The sequence below is a fragment of the Polyodon spathula genome, chromosome 25 (assembly GCF_017654505.1).
Source record: "Polyodon spathula isolate WHYD16114869_AA chromosome 25, ASM1765450v1, whole genome shotgun sequence".
Taxonomy (NCBI): Eukaryota; Metazoa; Chordata; class Actinopteri; order Acipenseriformes; family Polyodontidae; genus Polyodon; species Polyodon spathula.
The window spans coordinates 10,372,298-10,396,495 of NC_054558.1; the positions used below are offsets into that span (position 1 = coordinate 10,372,298).

Sequence of the window (24,198 nt, forward strand, 5' to 3'; positions counted from 1 at the left end):
GCTGAGTGAAAACAACGGTACTTTGTGACGATAGTGCAGTGGTGCTCCGGACAGTGCTGACCCTACTCGACAGCTCCGCAAGTGTGCTTTAACTGTCTACAAGTGAAGAACAGACAATTAACAGGACAAACACAATAACACACAACACAAATTATTTTCTACATACTGACAGCTCCTCTCTCAATCCTTCTCTCTCTCCGATCGTTTTACCCAAACAAAGGAAAAGATCATCGTTACCCTGGCCCCTATATGTAATCCCGCATGATATCTAGGTAAACGGTTGCAGCTGCCTTATTACTTGCAGCTGCCTCTCGTTTACTTTTCAAATCAATACGTTCTTACAACAGAGTCTCGCTTCTTTCCAGACTGACCCACTTCCCTGACCCGGAAACGAACTGTCAGGCCAGCCCTTCCAGATACTTCTCCTCTCGTTCTTTAGCACCCTCACAGGTCGGGAGGAAGATTCATCACCAGAACTCATATTTCCATCACAGGGATACATAGATCTCTGTGAGGAGTTTTTAGCATTGCAACCACTGGCTGATAATGAAATAATGTTCACATTATCATCAGTTTTAAAGATAAGTTCTGATAAGAGCTGGTGGATGGCAGAGCGGCAAGGAATTTGTACTTGGCTGGATTTTAAAAGTGCTTTCTTAAAGGTCCCAGTGGATTTCCTAACCACGGTGGAAGATAAATTACGGGACCGCGTGCAAGCCCCAGGGGAGAGCATAAGAGATTTTGCCTATGACTACCGTGCCCTGTGTCTCGGGTGCAAGCCTGACATTTCTGAAACAGAAATTATACAAAGAATACTGAATAACTGCTACCCAAAGCTAGCGAGCTGTCTGCGGGGAACAGTGATTTCGGTGGTTCATGTTGGCACCATGATAGAGAGACACTGGAACATGCAAAAGGATTACTGGGCCAAGGTAAATAGCAAGTCCTCCACTGATCGTGCAGAAAAGAAAGGAAGTAAGGGGGCTTCAAGGAAACCAGCAGAGGTGAGTGTGGTGCAAAATGTCCGCCAGTTTATAACCACCTCACCTAGCCAATCCGGACTTGCATTGTTGGTTGTGAAGATTGGAGTGAGAGACGTGCACATCCCTGCGTTGCTGGACACTTTTACTCTGATTAGAAACAAGCTCTGGAAAGAGATTCAAAAGCCCAGGGACTCTGTGATGCTGTGTAGCGAGCAAGAGTTTGTGTTGGCTGATGGACAGACTCACTCATCTCTGGGGAAGACCTGGCTCACATATGACTTTCACCGTGAGATTTAGGTCATAGACACCTATATCATGGCTGATGAGCACCTGGCTTTCCCTTTGATACTGGGCCTTGACTTTTTAGGTAAAACAAATACCCAAATTGACATGAGAGGAAAACAATATGGAGTTAAAGGACAAAAGGGGTATAGCTTCTATCCATTTTTACCTAGAGTAGAGTGGGGGGCAGTCTGGAATATTGAAAAAAAGTCTGAATCACCATCTGTTCTGCTATACATGGCTGTCCAGAAGAAGACGGTGACTACAGCTGGTTTTACCCCACTGATGGATGAGGAAGCAGTTGCGGATCCCAGTGTCATAGGGCTACGTCAGGATCTTCGGCAACTCATGGAGGAGTGGCCCTCTGTGTGCACCTCACAACTGGGTAAGACTACAGTGTGTACCCACAAAATTTACACAATATAGGAGATGCCAGTGAGATGTAGGGCTTATCGAGCATCACCTCAAAGAAGGCCCTGATTCAAGAACAGCTTAGACAGATGGATGAGGACCGGGTTATTGAACCATCTTCCTCGGATTGGTCTGCCCCGGTAGTCCTCATTAAGAAGCATGATGGATCCTATTGTTTCTGTGTGGACTACCGGCAGTTACTACCCAGTAACCCAGTTTGACGCCTATCCCATGCCTCACATCCATGAAATTCTGGAGTCCCTCAATGGAGACGTGGCTCATTAGACCTTCGCTCTGGATACTGGCAGGTAGCGATGGATGCAGACAGCAAAAGGAAGACTGCTTTTGCCACTCCCTTTGGTCTGTTCCAATTCAAAGTGATGCCATTCAGGCTCAAGAATGCGGCTGCAACATTTCAGCGGTTGATGGAGCAGGTGCTGGGAGAGTTGAGAGGACGTTGCTGTTTTGTGTATATTGATGACATCATCATTTATTCACCCATGGAAGCCCGGCATCTGGAGGACCTCAAACTGGTCTTTCAGAAATGACAAGCCCACCTTACCTTGACTTTGTCTAACTGCAAGTTTTTTGGCCAAGGATGGAGTGGCTGTTGACTCAGAGAAGTCGAGAGCTATCCAGGAATACCCAACTCCCACCAACCTTAAGGAGATTCAGCGCTGCCTTGGGCTGGTTGGATGGTATCATAAGTTTATTCCTCGGTTTGCGGATATGGCAGAGCCCCTTAACCACCTGAAGAAAAAAGATGTAAAATGGGAGTGGACAGCCGAGTGCCAAAACAGCCCGGAACAGCTTAAGAAGGCTCTACAAGTCCCGCCGGTGCTGGCACACCCTGACCTTTCCAGAACCTTCATCGTTTACACGGATGCCACTCAAGTAGGGCTGGGAGCTGTTCTTGCACAGATGGGTGAGGAGGGGGAACACGTAATAGCATAGGCTTCCAGAGTGCTCAACAAGGCCGAAAGAAATTATTCTACATCGGAGAAGGAATGTCTGGCAGTAGTGTGGGCAGTGGAGAAATGGCGGTATTTCCTGGAAGGTGTGCCGTTTGACGTGGTCACTGACCATGCTGCATTAGCATGGACTTTCAATACCCCTAAGACTTCCTCTCGTTTAACTCGCTGGACATTGAGTCTTTTTCATTGAGTCACCTTCACCGTTTTATACAGAAAGGGTAGCCTTAATGTGGTCCCTGATGCACTGTCCCGGGCTCCATTCTCAACAGATGGGGAGGCATCGGTATGTGTGAGTCAAGGGAGGAGTTATTGCTCAGACCTTCCAGCTTTCCTTGATGAAGTGGCTGGAGCCCAATCCAGAGACCCCATGATCTCTCGTGTACTTGAAGATCTGAAGATGTCGACTCCAATGGCAACTAACAGAATTACTTTTGTGTTTCAGCAGGGTTTCGTCTATCGTAGGGTCCCCATGCCAGGCGAAGGGTTTAGATTTCAGTTGGTCGTGCCAACGACACTTATCTCTTCTTTTCTCTATTACTAAACCAACAATTCTCTGGGGGACACCTAGGTCAGTATAAAACTCTGAGGATGCTGGAAGTTGCTTGGTGGCCATCCATCCGCAAAGACACATGGAGGCACGTAAAGGAGTGCGGGATATGTCAGCGATATAAGACCACAAACAGGAAACCTGCTGGATTGTTGCAACCCACCATTGTCCAGGAGCCAGGAGAGAAGCTGGGGGTTGACTTAATGGGCCCTTTTCCCCGAAGCAAGAAAGGACATGTTTACCTTTTAGTGATAATAGACTACTTTTCCAAATGGGTGTAAATGTATCCCTTAAGAAACAGCAAGATGCAAAGTATCGCTAGGATACTCACCCAGGAGATTTTCACTCGATGGGGTACCCCCCAACACCTTGTCTCTGACAGGGGTCCCCAGTTCACCAGCCAGCTGATTGAGGAGATCTGCAAGTCTTGGGATGTCATCCGTAAATTAACCACTGCTTACCACCCACAGGCAAATCTCACGAGAGGGCGAATCGTACTATTAAAACCATGATTGCCTCCTTTGTGGGAGAGAATCATAGGCAGTGGGATGAATGGCTACCAGAGTTCCGCTTTGCCATAAACTCAGCCAGGCAGGAAACCACTGGTTTGTCTCCAGCTGAAGTGGCCATAGGGCATAACCTTAAGGGCCCTCTGGATCGATTAATTGCAGTGGCTCCCCCTCCTGGTTCTCAGCAGTATTCCCTGTTAGACCGGCAGCTCAACCTACTCAGGGAAGTTCGACATAGGGTCCTGTCAATTAACAGGTACAGTGGACAGACCAGAAACAGAGGGTTGACACAGTGCATGTGGTCAATCTGAAGCCGTATTTTGGAGCTAAACCCCTGGTACCTCCGGTTGGCGGGGGGGGGGTGACTATGTGGCAGGAGCCACACACAGTGATGCAAGAAATGCATCACCTGCTTATTCATAATTCTGAACAGCAGAGCCTGGCCAGGTAATGTTTTTCTTTTTTTATTATTAGCTCCTCTCTCCTTTTCTTTGTGTTTGTTTTATATAGTTATTCTTGTCTCTTATTTTTAGAGTTTCTCAGGGCATCTATATGTTTCCATTCAATTGGTTTGTTTTACCTGTGTTTTTTTTCATTACCCTTTTACTGGGGGTTTTACGGTAATTAATTGTTCTTGCTCCTTCTTTCCCTCCACTAGTCATCTGATGGGGGGCAGGCCTTTAGTTCCTGTTTCCTGTTTTTAGGGAGGGTAAGGAAGGTGTAGGGGGTGTGGTTGTTGCTCACCTTTGTTTGTTAGGATTTTTAGTTGTATTACTATACTTTGTTTATTTAGCAAAATAGAGTTTTTGTTTGTCGCTTGTCCACTATCCTAACAGCACAGGCTGCATTTTTCTTGACCACCAGTTTTTCCCTGCATACCTTTTTTTGTTTGGGGTTCTGTTTGTTTTTGCCAGTTTTTTTAAAAGGATTTCCAACAACTGCATTACAGATTCACAGAACCAGCACCGGATCAAGAGCAGCCAGGGTGAGATCTTTTTCAATTATTTATCTATTGGATTACAGTTTTTTACTGAATGGCCATTTTTTTGGGGGGATGTTTGCATAAGGATTTTTTCTAGGACATTGTTTTTTTTGGTGGGGATCGTCATTGAACTGCAATCTTCAACTCTCGCCATAAATATTCTATTGGATTCAAGTCAGGACTTTGACTGGGCCACTCAAGACCATTAATTCTCTTCTTGTTCAACCACTCCAGTGTGGCTTTGGCTTTGTGCTTCGGGACATTGTCCTGCTGAAATGTGAAATTCCTCCCCAGTTTCACAGTCTTGGATGACTCGAACAGGTTTTCCTGAAAGATTCGCCTGTACTTTGCACCATCCATTCTCCCCTCTATCCTGACAAACTTTCCAGCCCCTGCTGAAAAGAAGCATCCCCATAACATGATGCTGCCACCACCATGCTTGACAGTTGGGATGCTGTTGACTGGGTGAGGTGCAGTGTTGGGTTTGCGCCAGGCAAAACGCTTGGAATTTAGACCAAAAAGTTCAATTTTTGTCTCGTCTGACCACAAAACCTTTTTCCACATATCCACAGTATCATCTACATGCTTTTTCACAAACTCCATATGTGTTTTAAGATGAGGCGTTTTGAGTAATGGCTTCTTTCTTGCCACCCGTCCATACAGGCCAGCTTTGTATAGGGACCAGCTAATTGTTGATGTGTAAACACTGACTCCCATCTCAGCCACAGAACTTTGCAGATCTCTCAAGGTCACCGTTGCCTTCAGAGTGACATCCCGAACCAGTTTCCTGCTTGCCCAGCTACTCAGTTTGGGAGGGCGACCTGATCTGGGTAGTGTCTGGGTGGTATGATGCATCTTCCACCAGATGCGACATTGCAATTTTCCCTTTTCAGTCATCAAAAAGACATCAAGCACAAGTCTTTAGACATTTTTCTCTGGAAAAAGCAGAGAAAACCTTTCAATGGCCGAGACTGATAGGAGCCGACAAAAAAAAAAAAAAAAAAAGGGGGGGTGGGCTCTCATAGCCCCATGCACTACAGAGATAACACAGACACAAACAAAGGAGATAGCTGCTTCTGCATCCAGGGCTCAAATATCACAGACATTTGCAGAGTTTTTTGAGATGTTATAGTAATAAAATAATGACTTGGACCAAATTATTGATGAGTTTGGTGATAAAACGAGTGATCAGGACAGGATTTGTCAGTATGCACGTCTATAAAAAGGTATGTGAAAAATACAGCGAAGAACGGGTGAGGCTTGGCTGGAGATACAGTACTGAGTGTCCTTTAGTGATGCAATGCCTTTAAATCTGTTTTACTCTGAAAAAAAATATTTTAAACAGCGCATGTAAAATAAACAGTGCATGTGAAAATAAATTGGACCTGACAAGCACTGAATAAATGGACTGCAAGGGGTTAATGATAGACTTATATATATAGAAAGTGATGTGAACTTTTTAGTGAAACAACCAAAATTTAATAAGAACAAATCTTATCTGCATATAATATACAGTCACCTCCAAAATTATTGGCACCCTTGATAAAGATGAGCAAAAAAGGCTGTATAAAATAAACACAGGTAATGAGCTATATTGTAATTTTCCAACACGTGGAATATATTCTACTTTATTAATGATTCGAGGGAATCAACCAAAATCACACATTTCTCAAATTATAAATTAATTTCCAAAAAAAATTAAGTGTCACAATTCTTGGCACCCTTGATTTCAGTACTTTGTGCACCTTCCCTTTGCAAGGATAATGGCATGGAGCCTTTTTCTATAATTTTTTATGAGATTGGAGAACACATTGGAAGGGATCTTAGATCATTCCTCCATACAGAATCTTTCCAGATCCTTGAGATCCTTCGTTCTGTGCTTATGGACTGCCCTCTTCAATTCAAACCACAGGTTTTCAATGGGATTCAAGTCCAGAGACTGAGATGGCCATTGCAAAATGTTGATTTTGTGGTCAAATACCCATTTCTTTGTGGATTCTGATGTGTGCTTGATGTCACTGTCCTGCTGGAAGATCCACCTGCGGCCAAGTTTCAGCCTACAGGCAGAGGAAACCAGGTTTTTGGCTAAAATGTCCTGTTACTGGTAGAGTTCATGATGCCGTTGACCTTAACAAGGGCCCCAGGACCAGTGGAAGCAAAACAGCTGCATAACATCAAAGATCGACCTCCATATTTTACAGTAGATATGAGGTTATTTTCTGCAAACGCATTCTTCCTTCGACACCAAACCCACCGCTGGTGTGTGTGGCCAAAGAGCTCTATTTTCTTCTCATCTAACCATACCACCTGGTTCCAATTCAAGGGCCAATGCCATTTAGCAAACTCCAGGCGCTTGCACTTGTTGGTTGCTCTCAATAAAGGCTTTTTTCTGTCAACCCAAAGAGGCTATTGGCATGGAGGTGGTGTCTAATTGTAGATTTGGAGACTTGGTGGCCCCAAGATGCAACCAATTTCTGTAATTCTCCATCTTCCTCACTGTGCGTGGGGGCAAGATGCACTTGCGTCCTCTACCAAGCAGATTTACCACTGTTCCCCTGGTTTTTAACTTCTTGATTACTGCCCTAACAGTGGTAAGTGGTAGATTTAAGTGTTTAGCTATTTTTGTGCTTATTGCCTGATTTATGAAGGTCAACAACCATTTGTTTCTTTTCATTTGTGAGTTCTTTGCCTTTCCCCATGGTGATGGATGACAAATGGATTTTACATGTGCGTTACCTCATTTCTATACCCCAGTGAAACAGGAAGCCATGGAAGGCCACAATACAGTTCCTTAAGAACGAGGTGTACTTAAAAAAGTAGAATGTTAATGCAGATTTTATTATGTTTGATTTTATTTATGAGAATCTTTAGGGGTGCCAATAATTTTGACACCTGTCTGAGAAAAAAATAATTACTTGTTAAAAATAAATGGTTTTCTCTGAGCAATTGTATTAGTATAAAAGAAAAGTTTTCCCATATTTTTTTAGCATAAAATATATCTCATTACCTGTGTTGTTTATTTTATACAGCCTTTTTTGCTCATCTTTACCAAAAGTGCCAATAATTCTGGAAGTGACCAACTCAGCCAACCTGAAACTAATCTATTTAATATTTATGTTCAAAAATGTTTTAGCACATAAATCTGTCATTGCCATAAGACAACTAAAAACAGTTGTATAAAAAAAAACATACATAAAAATCGATTAGGCATTATAACATTACACATTAGTGAAATATTTATTTAAATTTGCAAAAGATAAAAACTTTGATTTTCATATTTATTGACTAATAAAATTAAAGTTAAACTTAGTTTTGGCACTTACAAGTTTTGTACTGATATTTTTAACTAAAAAAAGATGACGTTAGCAATGATTAAAAGTATACCAAACTATTTTATTTTTAAAATCTGAACCCCTTAACCAGGAGTCAGGAGTGCAGTAGGTGCTGTGTGAGATTTGTGGAACACGAAAATCCAACCAAACAAAATAATGTGTCAAAGGAAGGGCAGCAAAGTACTCATGGCACATAGAAAAGAAAAAAAGTTTTGTTTTTGTTTGTTTTTGTGGTGCAGTGTATCGTACGACCCATTAGCTTGTCGCATCACGTCCGGTATGTAGAAACCTTTACCCTAAAAAAGAAAGTGTAAACAGAGTAAAGCATTAGGAAATGCACTGTCGGGCCACTTTACTGGGTGCACTTCTACCCTGCTGGATGTGGTGGGGTTCAGACCTTTGTTGATCATTTCACCTTACATAACCCACTTACTGACTAAAGACCTTGGCATTGTTAAATAGAGCAAAATATTTATATTATAGTAAATTATTATTATTAGGCAAACACTTCAATCACAAGGCCATCATACAAGGGAATATGTGCCACAAAATATTACATATTGTAATGACCCATGCCTCTGCTGATAAAGCAGAAGACGGAGAGCGTTGCCAGGTGCAATTAATAATCAATTTATTAATCAAAATAACACTGTCCCTGTTCGGGCCAAGATCACGCCACAAAAATACTAAAAAAAAGACCCTAACTCCTTCCTTTACCCACTGAACCCTGCTTTCACTTTCTCTCAACTCTCGCTCTCCCTTGGGCTCTCGCCTCAAGTCACTCCCAGGCGTCAGTCTCTCTCAGTGTCTCACAGGCCCAATCTCACTGGAATTGATTGCTCCGTTTCTCCAGGCATTCAGAGCCTTCCACTAACCCCCCTGAAGATTGCATGTTTGATTACCTTGCACACCAAACAAATGAAAGAAGCACCAAACTTTGGTGTCATTTTTTTTTCTCGGACTCCCTCTATATACTACTACAACCCACGAAAAGATCGGACCAAATTCAATGTGAAAAATGCAGAAAATCAGACAGGGGGCAAATACTTTTTTATGGCACTAATATATATATATAAATGATTACCGTTTAGAAACGTCACTAAGAACACATTTAAAAAGACACTAGTTTACTTTACCCCTTGTAAGCAGACGAGAGATTGATGGTATGACTGGAACTACGTCACAGGGCAGATCAGACAGTGCAGACACTCACAGGGCTAGTAACATCCATTTTGTTTTGTTTGTTGAAACCATCACCTGGCTCTTCCACCTGACAATTTCAACGTCTTTATTCGACACCACTTCTCCACATTACTGTCTAATCACCCTGTGTTTGTATGACATGTGCATATGCTTTTCAGCAGAACCGATTCAAGGACCGTCCACTTGCTTGGCTGCTTATCTGTTTTAATGCTTGCTCTGAGCTTTTCTGGAATGTGTAGGACTGACAGCCTTCTTCATTATGCAGATGGAGAGTTGGCGGTATTGGCAGAGCTGCCATGTGATTTGAATGGAATGGGGAAGGTTGCACAATGCTGGTAAAGCCAGATTTAGAGAAAAGGAGAATAACTGCAACCATTCTGAGCGGTTCTGTTGCTTCAATGTTAAAAAACGCCATAAAATAGCAGGACCGTAAAAAGCAAGAAATTGCAAAGACAGCTTAATCTAATTTATTCCTTGAGCTATCATATTCAGAGATCAGGGTAATAACGTTAGAATTCATTCAAACCATTAAAAAAATGCAATTACAAATTATACAATAAGACAGTTCTGAGGTGAATTAGCACAAGACATTTTTACGACCTTCATGGTGTTGTGTGTCCAGTGGTGTCAATATTTATTACCTAAGGAAAAAGAAAGCTTTTTCATTTCTTCCAGGTCTCATTTTTTTCTATTGAATCTTTGAACATGAAGGCGTCTTTATTACCGCACTGACCACGCAGGCCACCGGATCAATGTCTCTGTCTGTCTCTGTGACTCACCTCCTGTACAGGGGCTTGCTGGAAGAGAGGAATGAGCGGGTTCGTTCTTGGAATGTCAATATGAATCTGAGATTGGGGGAGAGAAAACAACAAAACAAATTAGAGAACTGTACAATGAGTTTAGAAATGTCAAAAAGTACCTGGTATGAATGATTGAATAGACAGTCTAAAACACAACACAAAAACAGAACTGAATATGTATAATTGAGCTCCCTTTTGGCTCGGGCACCACATGTTCAATGTGTGTGTAAGCAATGAGCTCCAATTTGAAGAGTTTCGAGTTTATTTTTTACATATCAGGGCTGCAGATAGCGCGGCACTGTCCCGATCAGGGATGCAGATAGAGAGGCACTGTCCTGATCTCTCAGGGCTACAGATAGAGCAGCACTGTCCTGATCTCTCAGGGCTGCAGATAGAGCGGCACTGTCTTGATTTCTCAGGGCTAAAGATAGAGCAGCACTGTCCTGATCTCTCAGGGCTGCAGATACAGCGGCCCTGATCTGATCTCTCAGGGCTACAGATACAGCGGCCCTATCTCACAATCACAATGAAGGAGCACTTCCTCAGCAAACATTGTGCTACATTTTAAAAACGTTAATAAAAGCAGCATTCGTAATTTAACCTTAGCCTGCATTGTATCATGAATCACTGAAGACAGGAGTCCTTTTTAAAGGCCGCACTGTGAACTTACTTTTAGAAAAACAGTTTTATGGAGTATTAGCTGCCTTCTTCAGACAAAGGCACATTTATTATAAAGCTGGGATGCTACATAAATACACCTGATGGCATTCAAGCAAGGTACTTGAAAACAGAATGCAACAGTTATTGAACAGTGAACCAGCACCATTAACCCATCTTTTACCAGCTGACAGGGATATATATTTTTTTCAATTTAGTAGTCGCCAATTATTTTTTATTATTTTCTCCCAATTTAGAATATCCAATTATTTTTTAGACTACAGGGGTCGTTGGTTAGCCGAGGACACCCTGGCCGACCTAACCCCCCCTCCCCCCCGGGCAGCACTCAGTCAATTATGATGCGCCCCCTGGAAGCTCCCGTCCACAGTCGGCAGTGGAATAAACAGGGAATTGATTTTGCACAGTACTGATGAGTTGTTTCCTATTCATTCGTAGGCAACTCTGACCGCAATGCAATCTCAAGACCCAGAGCTACCTTTACTCTAATTAAAAAAAAAAAGAAGACAGAGAAACCCAAAAGCTAGTCCTATTTATTTATTGTTTCTGACTTCATATGCCTCTGTCCTGCCATGGCTGCGTTGCTGTGCTGGGAACAGCTCCAGTGATGCGATGACCAAGTCTATCGTGGTCCACTTCACTCCAGAGTTCTGAAAGACTCGCTAACAACAAAGTGCAGGGCGAAATGGCAAGCAGACAAGCTGGAAACCAGACTCAAAACACAAATTCAGTCCCCCTGTGCCTCTGTCTTTCATGACTCTCTCTTTCTCTCTCACTATAACTCAAATTTGAATATTTGTCCGGCTCTAAAACTCTAAGTCGCACTGCATAGCAGTTCCATTTTAGGCTTTATTAATAGCTTGAATAGGTACCGCAGAGTGACTGTGGAACCAATTACGCTTACAGTAAAACCTGAAAAAAGCACAAAGTGCTCTGCAAGGCACTTCTCAGATCCCAAAATATAACCTGCCTATGACTCAAAAAAAAAAATAACTAAAAGGAAAAAAATAATCTAATCCTATGCACATTAGCAGGCTGTCTGACATTTTCAGCAGCTTTTTCCATGTGCAAGGTGTTTACATTTTAAAAGATGACAGGATTCAAACGATTTAAAAAAAATACTGCACAACCACAAGATTCATTCCCCGGGATACACCACTGTTCCTTTAGAGGTGGAAAGAGGGAAAAGATCCTTTCAAAAGGGGATGGGCTTAAAATAGAGAAATAATAATCACTCAATGAGAGGAGAAGCAGTGCAAAATAGAAGAGGGTGTCAATTTAGCATGCTGCGTGTCCCAGATTCAACACCCAACACACAGGGCACTGACGCTGCTACACACTGTACACAGGCACTCTGAGATAGCACTCTCCATGCCAACACACACACACAGGGCACTGACGCTGCTACACACTGTACACAGGCACTCGGATAGCACTCTCCATGACAACACACACAGGTCATCAATGGGCTTGTGGTTGTAATGTGCTCCACTTGTCAAAAACATTCAATAGTGCCGAGTGTCCTGGTTTGATTGGGACTGAATTCCATAGGCGGAGGGCACAGTAACTAAAAATCCTTCCTATGTCTTGCTTTCTTGATAAAACCGATTATAAACTTTGCACTTTGAAGCGTAGAAGTTACCTAATGGCTGTCCAGTGAGAAGAACATGACAGGAAGAGTTTTAAATCTCTTGACTGCATAATACAAATACATGTGTATGCACAGTGATGGCAATATTGTAGTTAATTTATAAAAAGCAATTACACAGAAATGTTACACATACAGGTGACCTATGACACTTGTTCAGTTTCAAATTACAGATGAACCCATTTTATATCATCTCGCTTAATATCATACAGTTTATTAAAATCATTTTAAAAAACAAACACACTCTCCGTGCAACACAGGTTCTTTGATAAATTCAAAGATCACGTTGTGTAATTTATAAAATGATTTCTGAGTAAACTTTATAGTCAAGAATGTACAGGACTTAATTTATGGTTTAGAAGCATTTTAAGACTAACTTTCCCTGGCGAAATGCAATGATTTATTTATTTTTTCTTTCGATTTTAGTGTTGCTAACCTTGTTTGCTATTTACCATATCTTTGCATTTGTTTTAGATTTAAACACTATATTTGATTTGAGAAACAACTAAAACATGAAGATTGACAAATGTTTATAATGACAGAAATGAAATGCTATATGTGGAGATTACCTGTACAATATTTTATTATTTTAAAATAAAATGCAGCCTGTACATCTCATGGCAATGTGTTTATGTATTAATTCATTTATCTATGTATTTTTCAGTGAGAGTAGTGCAGGGAAAGAATGCTGCCCTCCAAAAAAAAAAAAATGTTGTACATGGTTTAAAATTATATACATATACATATACAGTACTGTGCAAAAGTTTTAGGTAGGTGTGAAAAAAAATGCCGTAAAGTAAGAATGCTTTCAAAAATAGACATGTTAATAGATTATATTTATCAATTAACTAAATGCAAAGTGAGTGAACAGAAGATAAATCTAAATCAAATCCATATTTGGTGTGACCACACTTTGCCTTTAAAACAGCATCAATTCTTCTAGGTACACTTGTGTGTGGTACACAGGTGTATGATTAAACAATTATACTAAACAGGTGCTAGATCATCATTTCAATATGTAGGTTGAAACACAATCATTAACTGAAACAGAAACAGCTGTGTAGAGAGGAGGAATAAAACTGGGTGAGGAACAGCCAAACTTAGCTAACAAGGTGAGGTCGCTGAAGACAGTTTACTGTCAAAAGTCATACACCATGGCAAGACTGAGCACAGCAACAAGACACAAGGTAGTTATACTGCATCAGCAAGGTCTCGCCCTGGCAGAAATTTCAAGGCAGACAGGGGTTTCCAGATGTGCTGTCCAAGCTCTTTTGAAGAAGCATAAAGAAATGGGCAACGTTGAGGACCGTAGACGCAGTGGTCGGCCAAGGAAACTTACTGCAGCAGACACATCATGCTTACTTCCCTTCGCAAGAATTGGCAGAAAACAGTGGGACCCTGGTACACCCATCTACTGTCCAGAGAAGTCTGTTCAGAAGTGGCCTTCATGGAAGACTTGCGGCCAAAAAGCCATACCTCTGACGTGGAAACAAGGCCAAGCGACTCAACTATGCACGAAAACACATGAACTGGGGTGCAGAAAAATGGCAGCAAGTACTCTGGACTGACGAGTCAAAATTTGAAATCTTTGACCGTAGCAGAAGGCAGTTTGTTCACCAAGGGTGGTGGAGGTTCCTTGCAAGTTTGGGGCTGCATTTCTGCAAATGGAGTTGGGGATTTGGTCAGAATTAATGGGCTCCTCAATGCTCAGAAGTACAGGCAGTTACTTATCCATCATGCAATACCATCAGGGAGGCATCTGATTGGCCCCAAATTTATTAAACACACAGCGAAAGTCATTAAGAACTATCTTCAGCGTAAAGAAGAACAAGTAGTCCTGGAAGTGATGGTATGGCCCCAACAGAGCCCTGATCTCAACATCATCGAGTGAAGAGAGAGAAGAAACTGAGGCTGCCTAAATCCACAGAAGAACTGTGGTTAGTTCTCCAAGATCTTTGGGCCAACCTACCTGCCAATTTCCATCAAAGTGTTGGAACAGACTGTGTTACTACTCCCTCTTAAGCACTGTACTGCAGGAAGTACTATATTGCTATCATAATGGTGAGAAAAAGGTTAATTAACAAAGGAAGACAGACAGACCATTATAACCCTTAAAAGCGTAGGTCTATCCTTTAGAGAAATCGCAAAGAAAGCCAAGGTGTCAGTGAGTACAGTTTCCTACACCATCAAAAGGCACTTGGAAACTGGAGGAAACTCTGACAGGAAGAGGTCTGGCAGACCCAAAGCCACAACAGAATCAGAAGACAAGTTTCTGAGAGTCAACAGCTTGCGTGACAGGCAGCTCACAGGACAACAGCTTCAAGCACAGCTTAACTCTGGTCGAAGTAAGCAAGTCTCAGTTTCAACTTGAAGAGAAGACTTCAAGCTGCAGGTTTGACATATCGAGTGGCAGTAAGAAAGCCATTGCTAAGATGGCAAAATAAGAAAAAGAGGCTTGCCTGGGCCATGAAGCACCGCCAGTGGACTACTGAAGACTGGAATGTCTTATGGACCGATGAATCAAAATTTGAAATCTTCGGTTCATCATGCAGGGTTTTTGTACGCCGTCGAGTAGGCGAAAGGATGGTTCCTCGGTGTGTGACACCAACTGTCAAACATGGAGGAGGAAGCGTGATGGTCTGGGGCTCTTTTGCTGGATCCAGAGTCAGCGACTTGCACAGAGCGAGTGGCACGCTGAACCAAAACGGCTACCACAGCATTTTGCAGCACCATGCAATACCCTCTGGCATACGCCTAGTTGGTCAGGGGTTCATCCTACAGCAAGATATTGACCCAAAGCATACCTCCAGGCTATGTCAGAACTACCTTAGAAGAAAAGAACAAGACGGTAGGCTTCAAATCATGGAATGGAGCACAATCTCTAGACTTATACCCCATCGAGCTGGTTTGGGATGAACTGGACAGAAGGGTGAAAGCAAAGCAACCTACAAGTGCAACACATATGTGGGAACTTCTGCAACAGTGTTGGGAAGAACTTTCCGAACAATATTTGATTTCCGTTGTAGAAAGAATGCCACGAGTGTGTTCGGCTGTTATATCTGCAAAAGATGGTTACTTTGAGTCAAATTTAGATTAAATTTTGTTAAACAAAACGATTCCATGATTTCTTTTTTATCTCCAATTGTTTATTTGTTCTATGCTTTAATTTCAGAGTACATTGGGATATTAAACTGCATAAATTTCAATAAAAACTGGAAAAATGGATGTGTTCTAAAACTTTTGACCGGTAGTGTATATAATAGAACAAAAGAAAAAACATTTTGTCAGAATTCAATGAGTAGAAACACAATACAAAATGCAGAGAAACTTGACAAGTTATACACAAGTCCTTTAAAAATCTGGGGTTCAGCAGTTACAAAACTGAAAGAATGTCAAGAAAAATCTGAATTCCACAAAGCAGCAGTAATAGTTGCCAATGACTTTGTATCTGTGATGCAATAAACTAAAACACCTGAACATCAGAAGTTCTACAAAAAGAAACAGGAAGGAGCTATTTATACTTAATAACTCCACAGTATTGCTTATTATAGTTGTACTCTTAGTATGTTACTTAAATTCACATTGAAAGGAACATTTCCTTAAAGTATGTTATACATTTGTTCAAGTCAGGTGGGGTCACAGGGTACCTTTCGTGTAGCTCCAAGAATTCAGTGAACCCATCAAGCTGCAAAGCTAGAGCTGCCCCTGTTAATCGCAAATTGATTTTGTTCACTGTTAAATAAAAACAAAATCCTACAGGTTATATCCTCCTTTTTTTGTGTTTGTCTTGTGCGACAGGGAAACAATGTAAATCAGGAGTCTCAGCAGACACAGTATAAACAGTGAACACTCTTTTAAAGAGAGCCTCACAATGTGGAAATCCAGCTACCTGTCTGTAGGTGTCCTGGTGATGCTCCTCGTTCCTGGAGTCGTAATACTGTTCTATGAACCCAAAATACTCGTCCCGTTTCCTCTTCAGAACGATTTCTCTCCTCTCCATGTTTGCAGGCAGATAACCCTGTAAAAAAGAGCACTGAATGTTGGTGATATTGAGATTAATACGGTGAGACTGACGGCTCCCTGCTTGCCGCAGTTTTTTACAGCACTGTGGTATACAATCAGCTGTATGCTTTTCAATTACACCGTGTGGTGGATTACAGAATTCTGCCTTTTCTAGCTAAAGCTGCTTAGTACGTTAATCCTATACTGAAACGCAATCCAAATACAAGTGGAATTCACACAAAACCTGCATCATGGTTTGCATTTACGAATTAAAAGTCAATACTACAGTATGTCTAAATACAGTTTAGCTTTTGGCCTTGAGATCTACATAAGCAAAAGGAACCCTATATAGAATGGAAATGATTGCTAATCTGAACAAAACACTCAAACCAATACTCTATAAATGAACTGAAGATGTGAGATTGGGAGAAAAATATTTATATATTTATTTTGTAACCTGTAAAAACGTCAGGGTCTGCTGCATGTGAATGATCTAACACCACCAATTATTTGTATTTATTTTATAGCAAAAGAAGTGCAAGAATCCATATCAAATTACCTGGAGTAAAACATTAATAATAAAGAATAACAATACAACATGTGATCTGGAAAATGTCTCAGCCTCCCCAGTAGTTGAGATGTGCCCTGATATGAAAGGACATTAAGAGGGGGTTGAATCCAGTACATCACAGCCACCCTCCGTCAAATCTGAGTGAAATCACAAGTAGCTTTCAGTCCAGGAAGGCATTGTCATCTGTTTTTATTAAAGTCAGCTGTGTTGAAACCCCAGATGGAAATCTATAGCTGAAGTATGAAGCCCCGCCCCCTTTGACATTTGAACTCCTCCTTCCACAGTCAGTGCTGTGCTTGCAGGCTTACGAGACGCATGGGCCTCGCCATGCTCCAACATTCTGGCTCGCAGTCATGAACACAAGGCTCCCGGGGTGCTTGCAAACGAGACCTGCGACTGATCTTCAGTCCAGACAGCTGCATAACTGCAACCCTTTAACAAAGCCTGGCATTTTGAGGTCATCCCACTGCATAACATTCATGACAAAACCCTGTACGCTCTCATTGTGCAGAAAGTATCGACTAAACCAACAAATAGAGATGCATGAATCAGGGAGCCTAGAGATACAAACTCCCCTGGCTTGAGCTGGTTAAGGTTCTATCAAGGGCAAAAGATATACTCAATTACCCAGATCCTTTTGAAACCACTCAGCCGCTTTAACAAAAAAGAAATAAAACGCATTTCTTTCTGTAATTATGCATATCTGTGAGACACAAAAGTATTAGTGAATTACATCCTTGAAGCAAATGTAAAAGATGATCACAATTATATAAAAAATTATATATATATATATATTATTTTTTTTCACACCACACCCCACCCCCCCCCCCCCCACCACACACACACACACACACATTGGTCGCTACCACTTCCAACAGGCGCGTTTGTGTGAACGCGATTCACCCGCAGTAAGCGATGGACGGTATAAACTCCCACACAATAACCTGACACTCAAAATGAACCCCACTCACCAGTACAGTAAATAAAACAAACACACGTTGTGACGGTTCCTAGAGAACAGTATCCTAAAACCAGACACAGATAAATAGCCCCGCCAGCCCCGTGCACACACACAGAAAAAAAAATTTAAAAAATCAACACACAACCGATATATCCAAGCTTATCAAAAGCAGGTGGTGATCAGAACTCCAAATCATAATCACTTTGTTAATATTTAGTTAAACATCATAGCACCTTGTTTCTTTAAAATTACTTCAAATAAGAGTATCAAAATTGATAATTCAGAAAATCAAATGCAAACAAGCTAGCTCCACAGAGTTCCTCACTAAACAAAACATGAAGTTGCAGCATCAACCAGATGAAACAAAACAACTGACAGCATCGCTTATCTGCAAAGGCTGTCTTGTTTGCGTTGAAGTGCTGCTCCTTGTTCTTTGTATTCATTCAGACAGGTAACTTTTTCAGTTTGTTCTTGGGTTTTGGCTTGAATTCACTGGTCTATTCACTGTGCTATCCAACAGATAACGGCCAACTATGCCACCACCTGCATTTAAAAAAAGGCAATGAACCCTTAAAGCAAAGGCAACCCCTTACTCTGCCACAGCATGACAGTGATTAAAAAACATTATGAGATTAAAAACGTTTTTATTAAAACCTATGAATGCAATAAAAAGAACACAAAACTAATGCAAGTGCTCACATGTACCGTACAGGCAGGCTGCATTATCGCAAAGTGTTTCCAGTGAAGAACTCTGTCACACGCATCTGGATGGTCTTTTTTTTTGCAAACCAGGAAGGCAAACTTAAAAAAAAAAAAAAAAAAAAAACGCAATTCGGCTCTATAATCGGACACTGCTCCACAGCACACCACAGTGTTAAAAGCGCAGCATGCACACACGCAGCCATTCAGAAAAAATTCCCCAGTCATGCAGGAGGTTCTGCTTGCACAGTAAACCACAGGCAGGTGCTGAACTCCTCTAAAACAACCAGGGGGTTCCACTTGTCAAGCACATTTTTCACTGCAATCCATATTGCAGCAAAGCAGGGCTAAGATTCTTTCCTTTTCTCTTTCCAGCCATGCTTGCTTGTTGTTGCAGTCAGTGCAGTTTTTTTCAAACTGCAAACCCAACTCTGCGTACAGGGATTAAATAGCCAAGGTACAGTACAGGGGTACTGTCAAGCTTTTACTACAGTAAAGTGCTGCCTTTTGTATGGAAATTATGTAAATGGAAAGGTTATGAGGTGAAAACTGCCGATTGGTGGATTAGTAACAGCGATTACTACAGTATAAGCAGTGCCTTTGTTATTTAAATCTATGTGAAATGCACATAACGAGATCCAAAAAGCTGAGTTTGCCCGAAATACACTGTGTGCTTAGCACGGCATAAACGATGCCTTTGTTATTGAAATCAATGGGAATGGCAAACGCCAAACACTATTTGTGCGATATAAACGGCTGCCCAAAATAACCCTGAATGGTGCAAGTGGTGGATGCTGTATATGCAAAATATACCCATGTGGGCATTTGTTGTCTTCTAAAAGATGATGATCACATTACTATTCTATGTAATTTAATTAAATTATTACATTGGTCGACATAACAATTAATACTTCTTCAAATCAACAGGCAGAAACCACTGAAGCAAACTGGACACTGTCTTGTATCAACACAGCAGTGCACAGACTGCCATTCTAGTGAACTGCTTTACACTTCCACTATCTGCATTCTTTTAAACTATATTTCAGATGACTAACAAACTACTTGAGTGCTCAAGAGACTGAATTATAAAAAATAATAATTAAACTCTCTTTAAAATACTAATGTAATTAAATGAATGGAGTAAGCACTTTTGAAATATGCACTGGTTAATCTTTCTAATATCCTGATACCGTCCTGGTTAATCTTTCTAATATATCCCGATACCGTCCTGGTTAATCTTTCTAATATATCCCGATACCGTCCTGGTTAATCTTTCTAATATATCCTGATACCGTCCTGGTTAATCTTTCTAATATATCCTGATACCGTCCTGGTTAATCTTTCTAATATATCCTGATACCGTCCTGGTTAATCTTTCTAATATATCCTGATACCGTCCTGGTTAATCTTTCTAATATCCTGATACCGTCCTGGTTAATCTTTCTAATATATCCTGATATCGTCCTGGTTAATCTTTCTAATATCCTGATATATATATATATATATATATTAGCAATAAAACGTTGCACGTTTCAAATGGTACTTTGCTATTTAATAATAAACGTAATACAGCAATATAGGATAAGCAGCACATAAGGCAAGCAACAGAACATAAAAACAACATGGACTTATTTGATTGATGACTCTTGAGTGATGTCATTTGTAGAAAAAAATCTTTTTACAGCCCATGGAAGACTTAAAATCGGTGTAGCCCACAAAAATCCACTGGGAAGACAAAGAGCCAGTTTGAAAAACGAAACCACGAATACTTGCAGTCAACCTTTTCGTTTTTTCGTACCATAAGCAATTAGAAAGTCAGTTTGAAGGTCCCATTTAGGCTTTGGACAATCTTTATTGACAATTTTTATTTTTACTTTTTCCTCAATTGAAAGCGAGGAAAATGGTGTACGAATTAAAAAAAAAAAAAAATCTACAAACATACTGTATGGAAATCGAAACTAAAGCAAGTAACCACACATGACCTGCCTGGTAACTGACACGTCAAGACTAAATCTAATTATGAGTGGTAGAGGCTAGCCGCAAACTTGCATCAGGTAGCCAATACAAATACATTTAAACTTGATAGACAGAGGGTGATTGCAGGTTGAACACACACAGAATCCCACCCATTTTGAGGCTACATTAGCCAATAGCAATACAGCAAACTTTAGCATGATGCAAGGTAAGCTTTTTTTTTTTTTTTTTTTTTTTTTTTGACAAAATTACATGTAGGCTTAGCCTTCGTATCCTCTTATGACAAGCCGCCACTGGAGCACACTTACCAAGGGAAACATTTACTTAACTGATAGACGTGCATTGCCCTTTGTCCCCCTCTCTCACCCCTCAGGGAACACCCAGGTCTGTGGGGAGTGAGCAGGTAATCCTCCCACTCTGCTTATTCAAACAGAGAGTGACTGGATCAGAGTGCCTGTAATCCCTTGGGTGCAGGTCTACATTTGATTGAAGAAGTCCGACGAGTTCATCCACTTCTCTGCCATGTAGGCCATAGATAACCGGAGTTCCACTTTTAAATGACCCCATTAAAGCTTTATTATACCTCTTTATATTAGCAAAAAAAAGACAAAATTCAAAGAGGCCACTTGCATTAAAGCCAGAATGCCGTGTATTCTGGCTCAAAGCTCTAATTGCTCAGGTACCTATCGTTACATTCTCGGGATCTTCCACACAGCACTGGAGAGGAGAAATACTCAGAACACAGAAGAGTTTTATTCGGCAAGGTAATCCCTGCAAGAGCTTCATTTAAGGAGGTACAGTTCGTGATCGGGGTCACAAGCAAAATAGGTCGGTACACAAAGTTGGTTTTCCTACAAGCAGTAATCAAGAATCGTTTCTTTGTGGTCAACCAGAAACTATTTCAATAACAATTTCAAACAAAATACTCCCAGTTCCCACTCCTCAAACTCCCCAACCAGAACGAGGCTAGACACTGCCTTATATATTCACTCAGACAACAAGCTGCAGGTGTTGAGCATCATCCCTATTGATGAGCAGCACCTGTCCTGTAGCCCAATGCATCTTGGGAATTGTATTTCTTTTTTATTAATTTACACCATTTTAAAACCATGTGGACTACATTTCCTTGTAATCAATTACCACATACGCATTTCATAAAGGATAGGGGCTTCATAGAATTTGCGGCCGACGTACCGCCCATCTTTACCCCACACCTTACTGAAGTGTGTATGTATGTATGCATGCATGCATGCATACATACATACATGTATGAAGGGTTGTTTTAATCCCTCTTTCCTTAGGCAAACCTTCCATGCGCTTGTTCCCCTTGATCCCAGTCAACAGCTCCAGCTCTGGTTACTTCTAGCAGCCTGCATGTAAACTGGCTGCCTTTACCAAATGCTGTGATGAACACTTAGTAAACCTCAAACCAATAAAACTTCCCAGTGTGTGTTCATTGCCCTAGGTCAGAAAACAGTTCAAACTCTTTGGTCCTCAGTTAAATCCCAGCTGAATTTCTTGGGCTGTACTTTGTAGGGCTGTACTCAATACCTGCCTCTTTCTGAAGCTTAAGCTTGCCAATCATTTCCGGAAAGAAGCTTAGTTAACATAATCTAGTTGCATTTCTTCGGATATCTTCCAAGGGAACGTATACTGCTCTTAAGCATTTGATTACTATAACCTGGTCTAAACCAAACACTGTACATAGTGTTAAATACAGCGTAAACGACCGAATAGAAATTGCACGGTGTATTCTACCAAAACATCATCTTGCTTTTCTAAACGAAACCCTGAAAGACTTCAAATGTATTAATTTGCCAGTTCATTTGAGTAACAGCCATGCACTCTAGTGCCAATTAAGATCATGCACTCAGGCAGATGCTACATATTGATGCTCTATGATCTGAACAGAAACTGCAACAGATTTGTATTGCATCTTCTTAAACACACAGGGCAGCACTAAACAGTTGAGGTAGATTGCAGTTTGTGTTGCAATCAGCAACAAAGCTAAAGCCCTTGAGATAACAACCAACATAATGAATCTTACAGTTCTGCAAAGAAATACACTATTTCAGTTAAAAAGAAAAGTATCCGCTTAAAACTGTATTGTCATCATTCGGAATACATGAATAACATTGGGTAACTTGGCAACACAAAAATATTGACATCTAACTATCACATTTCACTATCAAGGTTCAGACTCCTGAGGGGAACCATAATAGTCCTTTACATTTACAGACCTGAACCAGCTCAGAGTCCATCCCATTAGAACAGTGCTTCCCAACCTGTGGTCCATGAGTAAATTCCAGGTGGTCTGCAAACAACTCCCAAAATTCAGGTTACGCAGTTCTTGCAAAAACCAATTTCTCCACAATCACACGTTGTGAGATTACTATTACTCAGCAACCCAACAACCAGCTTTAATCACCGGATACATCATTATAACAGATGCATGTAGTCTTATTACGGGTGTGCCACTAACTGAAACAGCTTTCTAATGGGAAACAAATACCAGCTAAATAACTTGCACATTATGAAGCACATTTGTCTTGTCTTACAGGATTTCTTTTTTTTTTTTTGAGCCAGCATTTATTAAAAATAAATAAATCAATAATCCATCTTACATTCACATAAATGTAATTTTTTTTGATCTCATTCTACTGCTTGTGTTCACAGTTCAGGAAAAAATAAAAACCTAATCTGGCTGTCCCAGCCTTATCGCTCCGCATAAAAGTAGCGTATTGAATTGAATATTCCTAACTGTTTGAATGCCTCAATGTGAAAGGTTGCCAGGGATATAGGATAATACCTATTACTTCCGCGTGTTTTTGGAGAGGATAGCTGCATACAGCAAGAGAAGTTAATGTGAAACAAAAAAGAGGCTATATTTGTAGCTTGACTCGTGAGCTGTACCGTAGTGTGAATGACAGATTTCAGCTCCATGTTATTATATGGGTTTATTCAGCCAGGTTTAATATCTCACAAGACTACATACCAAAAGGAAATTCTATTAACACTGCTTCAGGAAATGACAGTCTGTTATTGACGCCATCACATTTAACCAAAATGCTATAAATCCTATCGACTATGCGCCACCAATCCTGTTTAATTTACACATCCCAGTCCACCAGAAGCGGTATGTAACATCCTGTACACTCTCCAATCATTTTTTCAAATTGCTTTCCACCCACCTCGTCTTCATATTCCACTGTTCTTTATACGTACATCGAGTGAAGTTGGTGAAAAATAAGTAGCGCTAGAAATGGACAGATAAATTTTCCTGCACGAGAAACAGTTGCGGGGACCAGCACTGGTATTTGCATTTACTGGATCCAAGGATGACCCACGCATAGTGCATTACTTGTCAGGAATATTTGTGTCAATTGTGTTTGTCTACTTCAAGGTGGACGATCCCTACAATAAAATTACATGTTGCCATCAGAAATGGAGAAACAGATATTGCTGGGGCTACATTTACACACATCAGTCCGACAGCTCATCTTGTAAGTAAATGTGAATAACTCCCACTTAGTTTCAAACTCATTCGTTTAATACCTAAAGAAACACCTGCGGCTTTCAATTGTTCTCCCCTAGAATTGATTTTTACATACCTCATACTGACAACGCATCACAATACTATCAACA

The 24,198-nt window shown here is 40.9% G+C and overlaps 1 protein-coding gene across 2 annotated transcripts in view; it reads right to left on the bottom strand.

Moving 5' to 3' along the window:
* The window catches only part of LOC121299827 (TBC1 domain family member 22B-like), a 151,379-nt gene that overhangs the window by 77,349 nt on the left and 49,832 nt on the right, over positions 1-24,198 (bottom strand). For both annotated transcript variants that reach the window (XM_041227942.1, XM_041227943.1), the window contains 2 exons: positions 16,236-16,364; positions 10,003-10,068 (listed from right to left, as the gene is read on the bottom strand). In XM_041227942.1, coding sequence (XP_041083876.1) covers positions 10,003-10,068; positions 16,236-16,364 — 195 coding nt within the window. The remainder of the gene's footprint in view (positions 1-10,002; positions 10,069-16,235; positions 16,365-24,198) is intronic.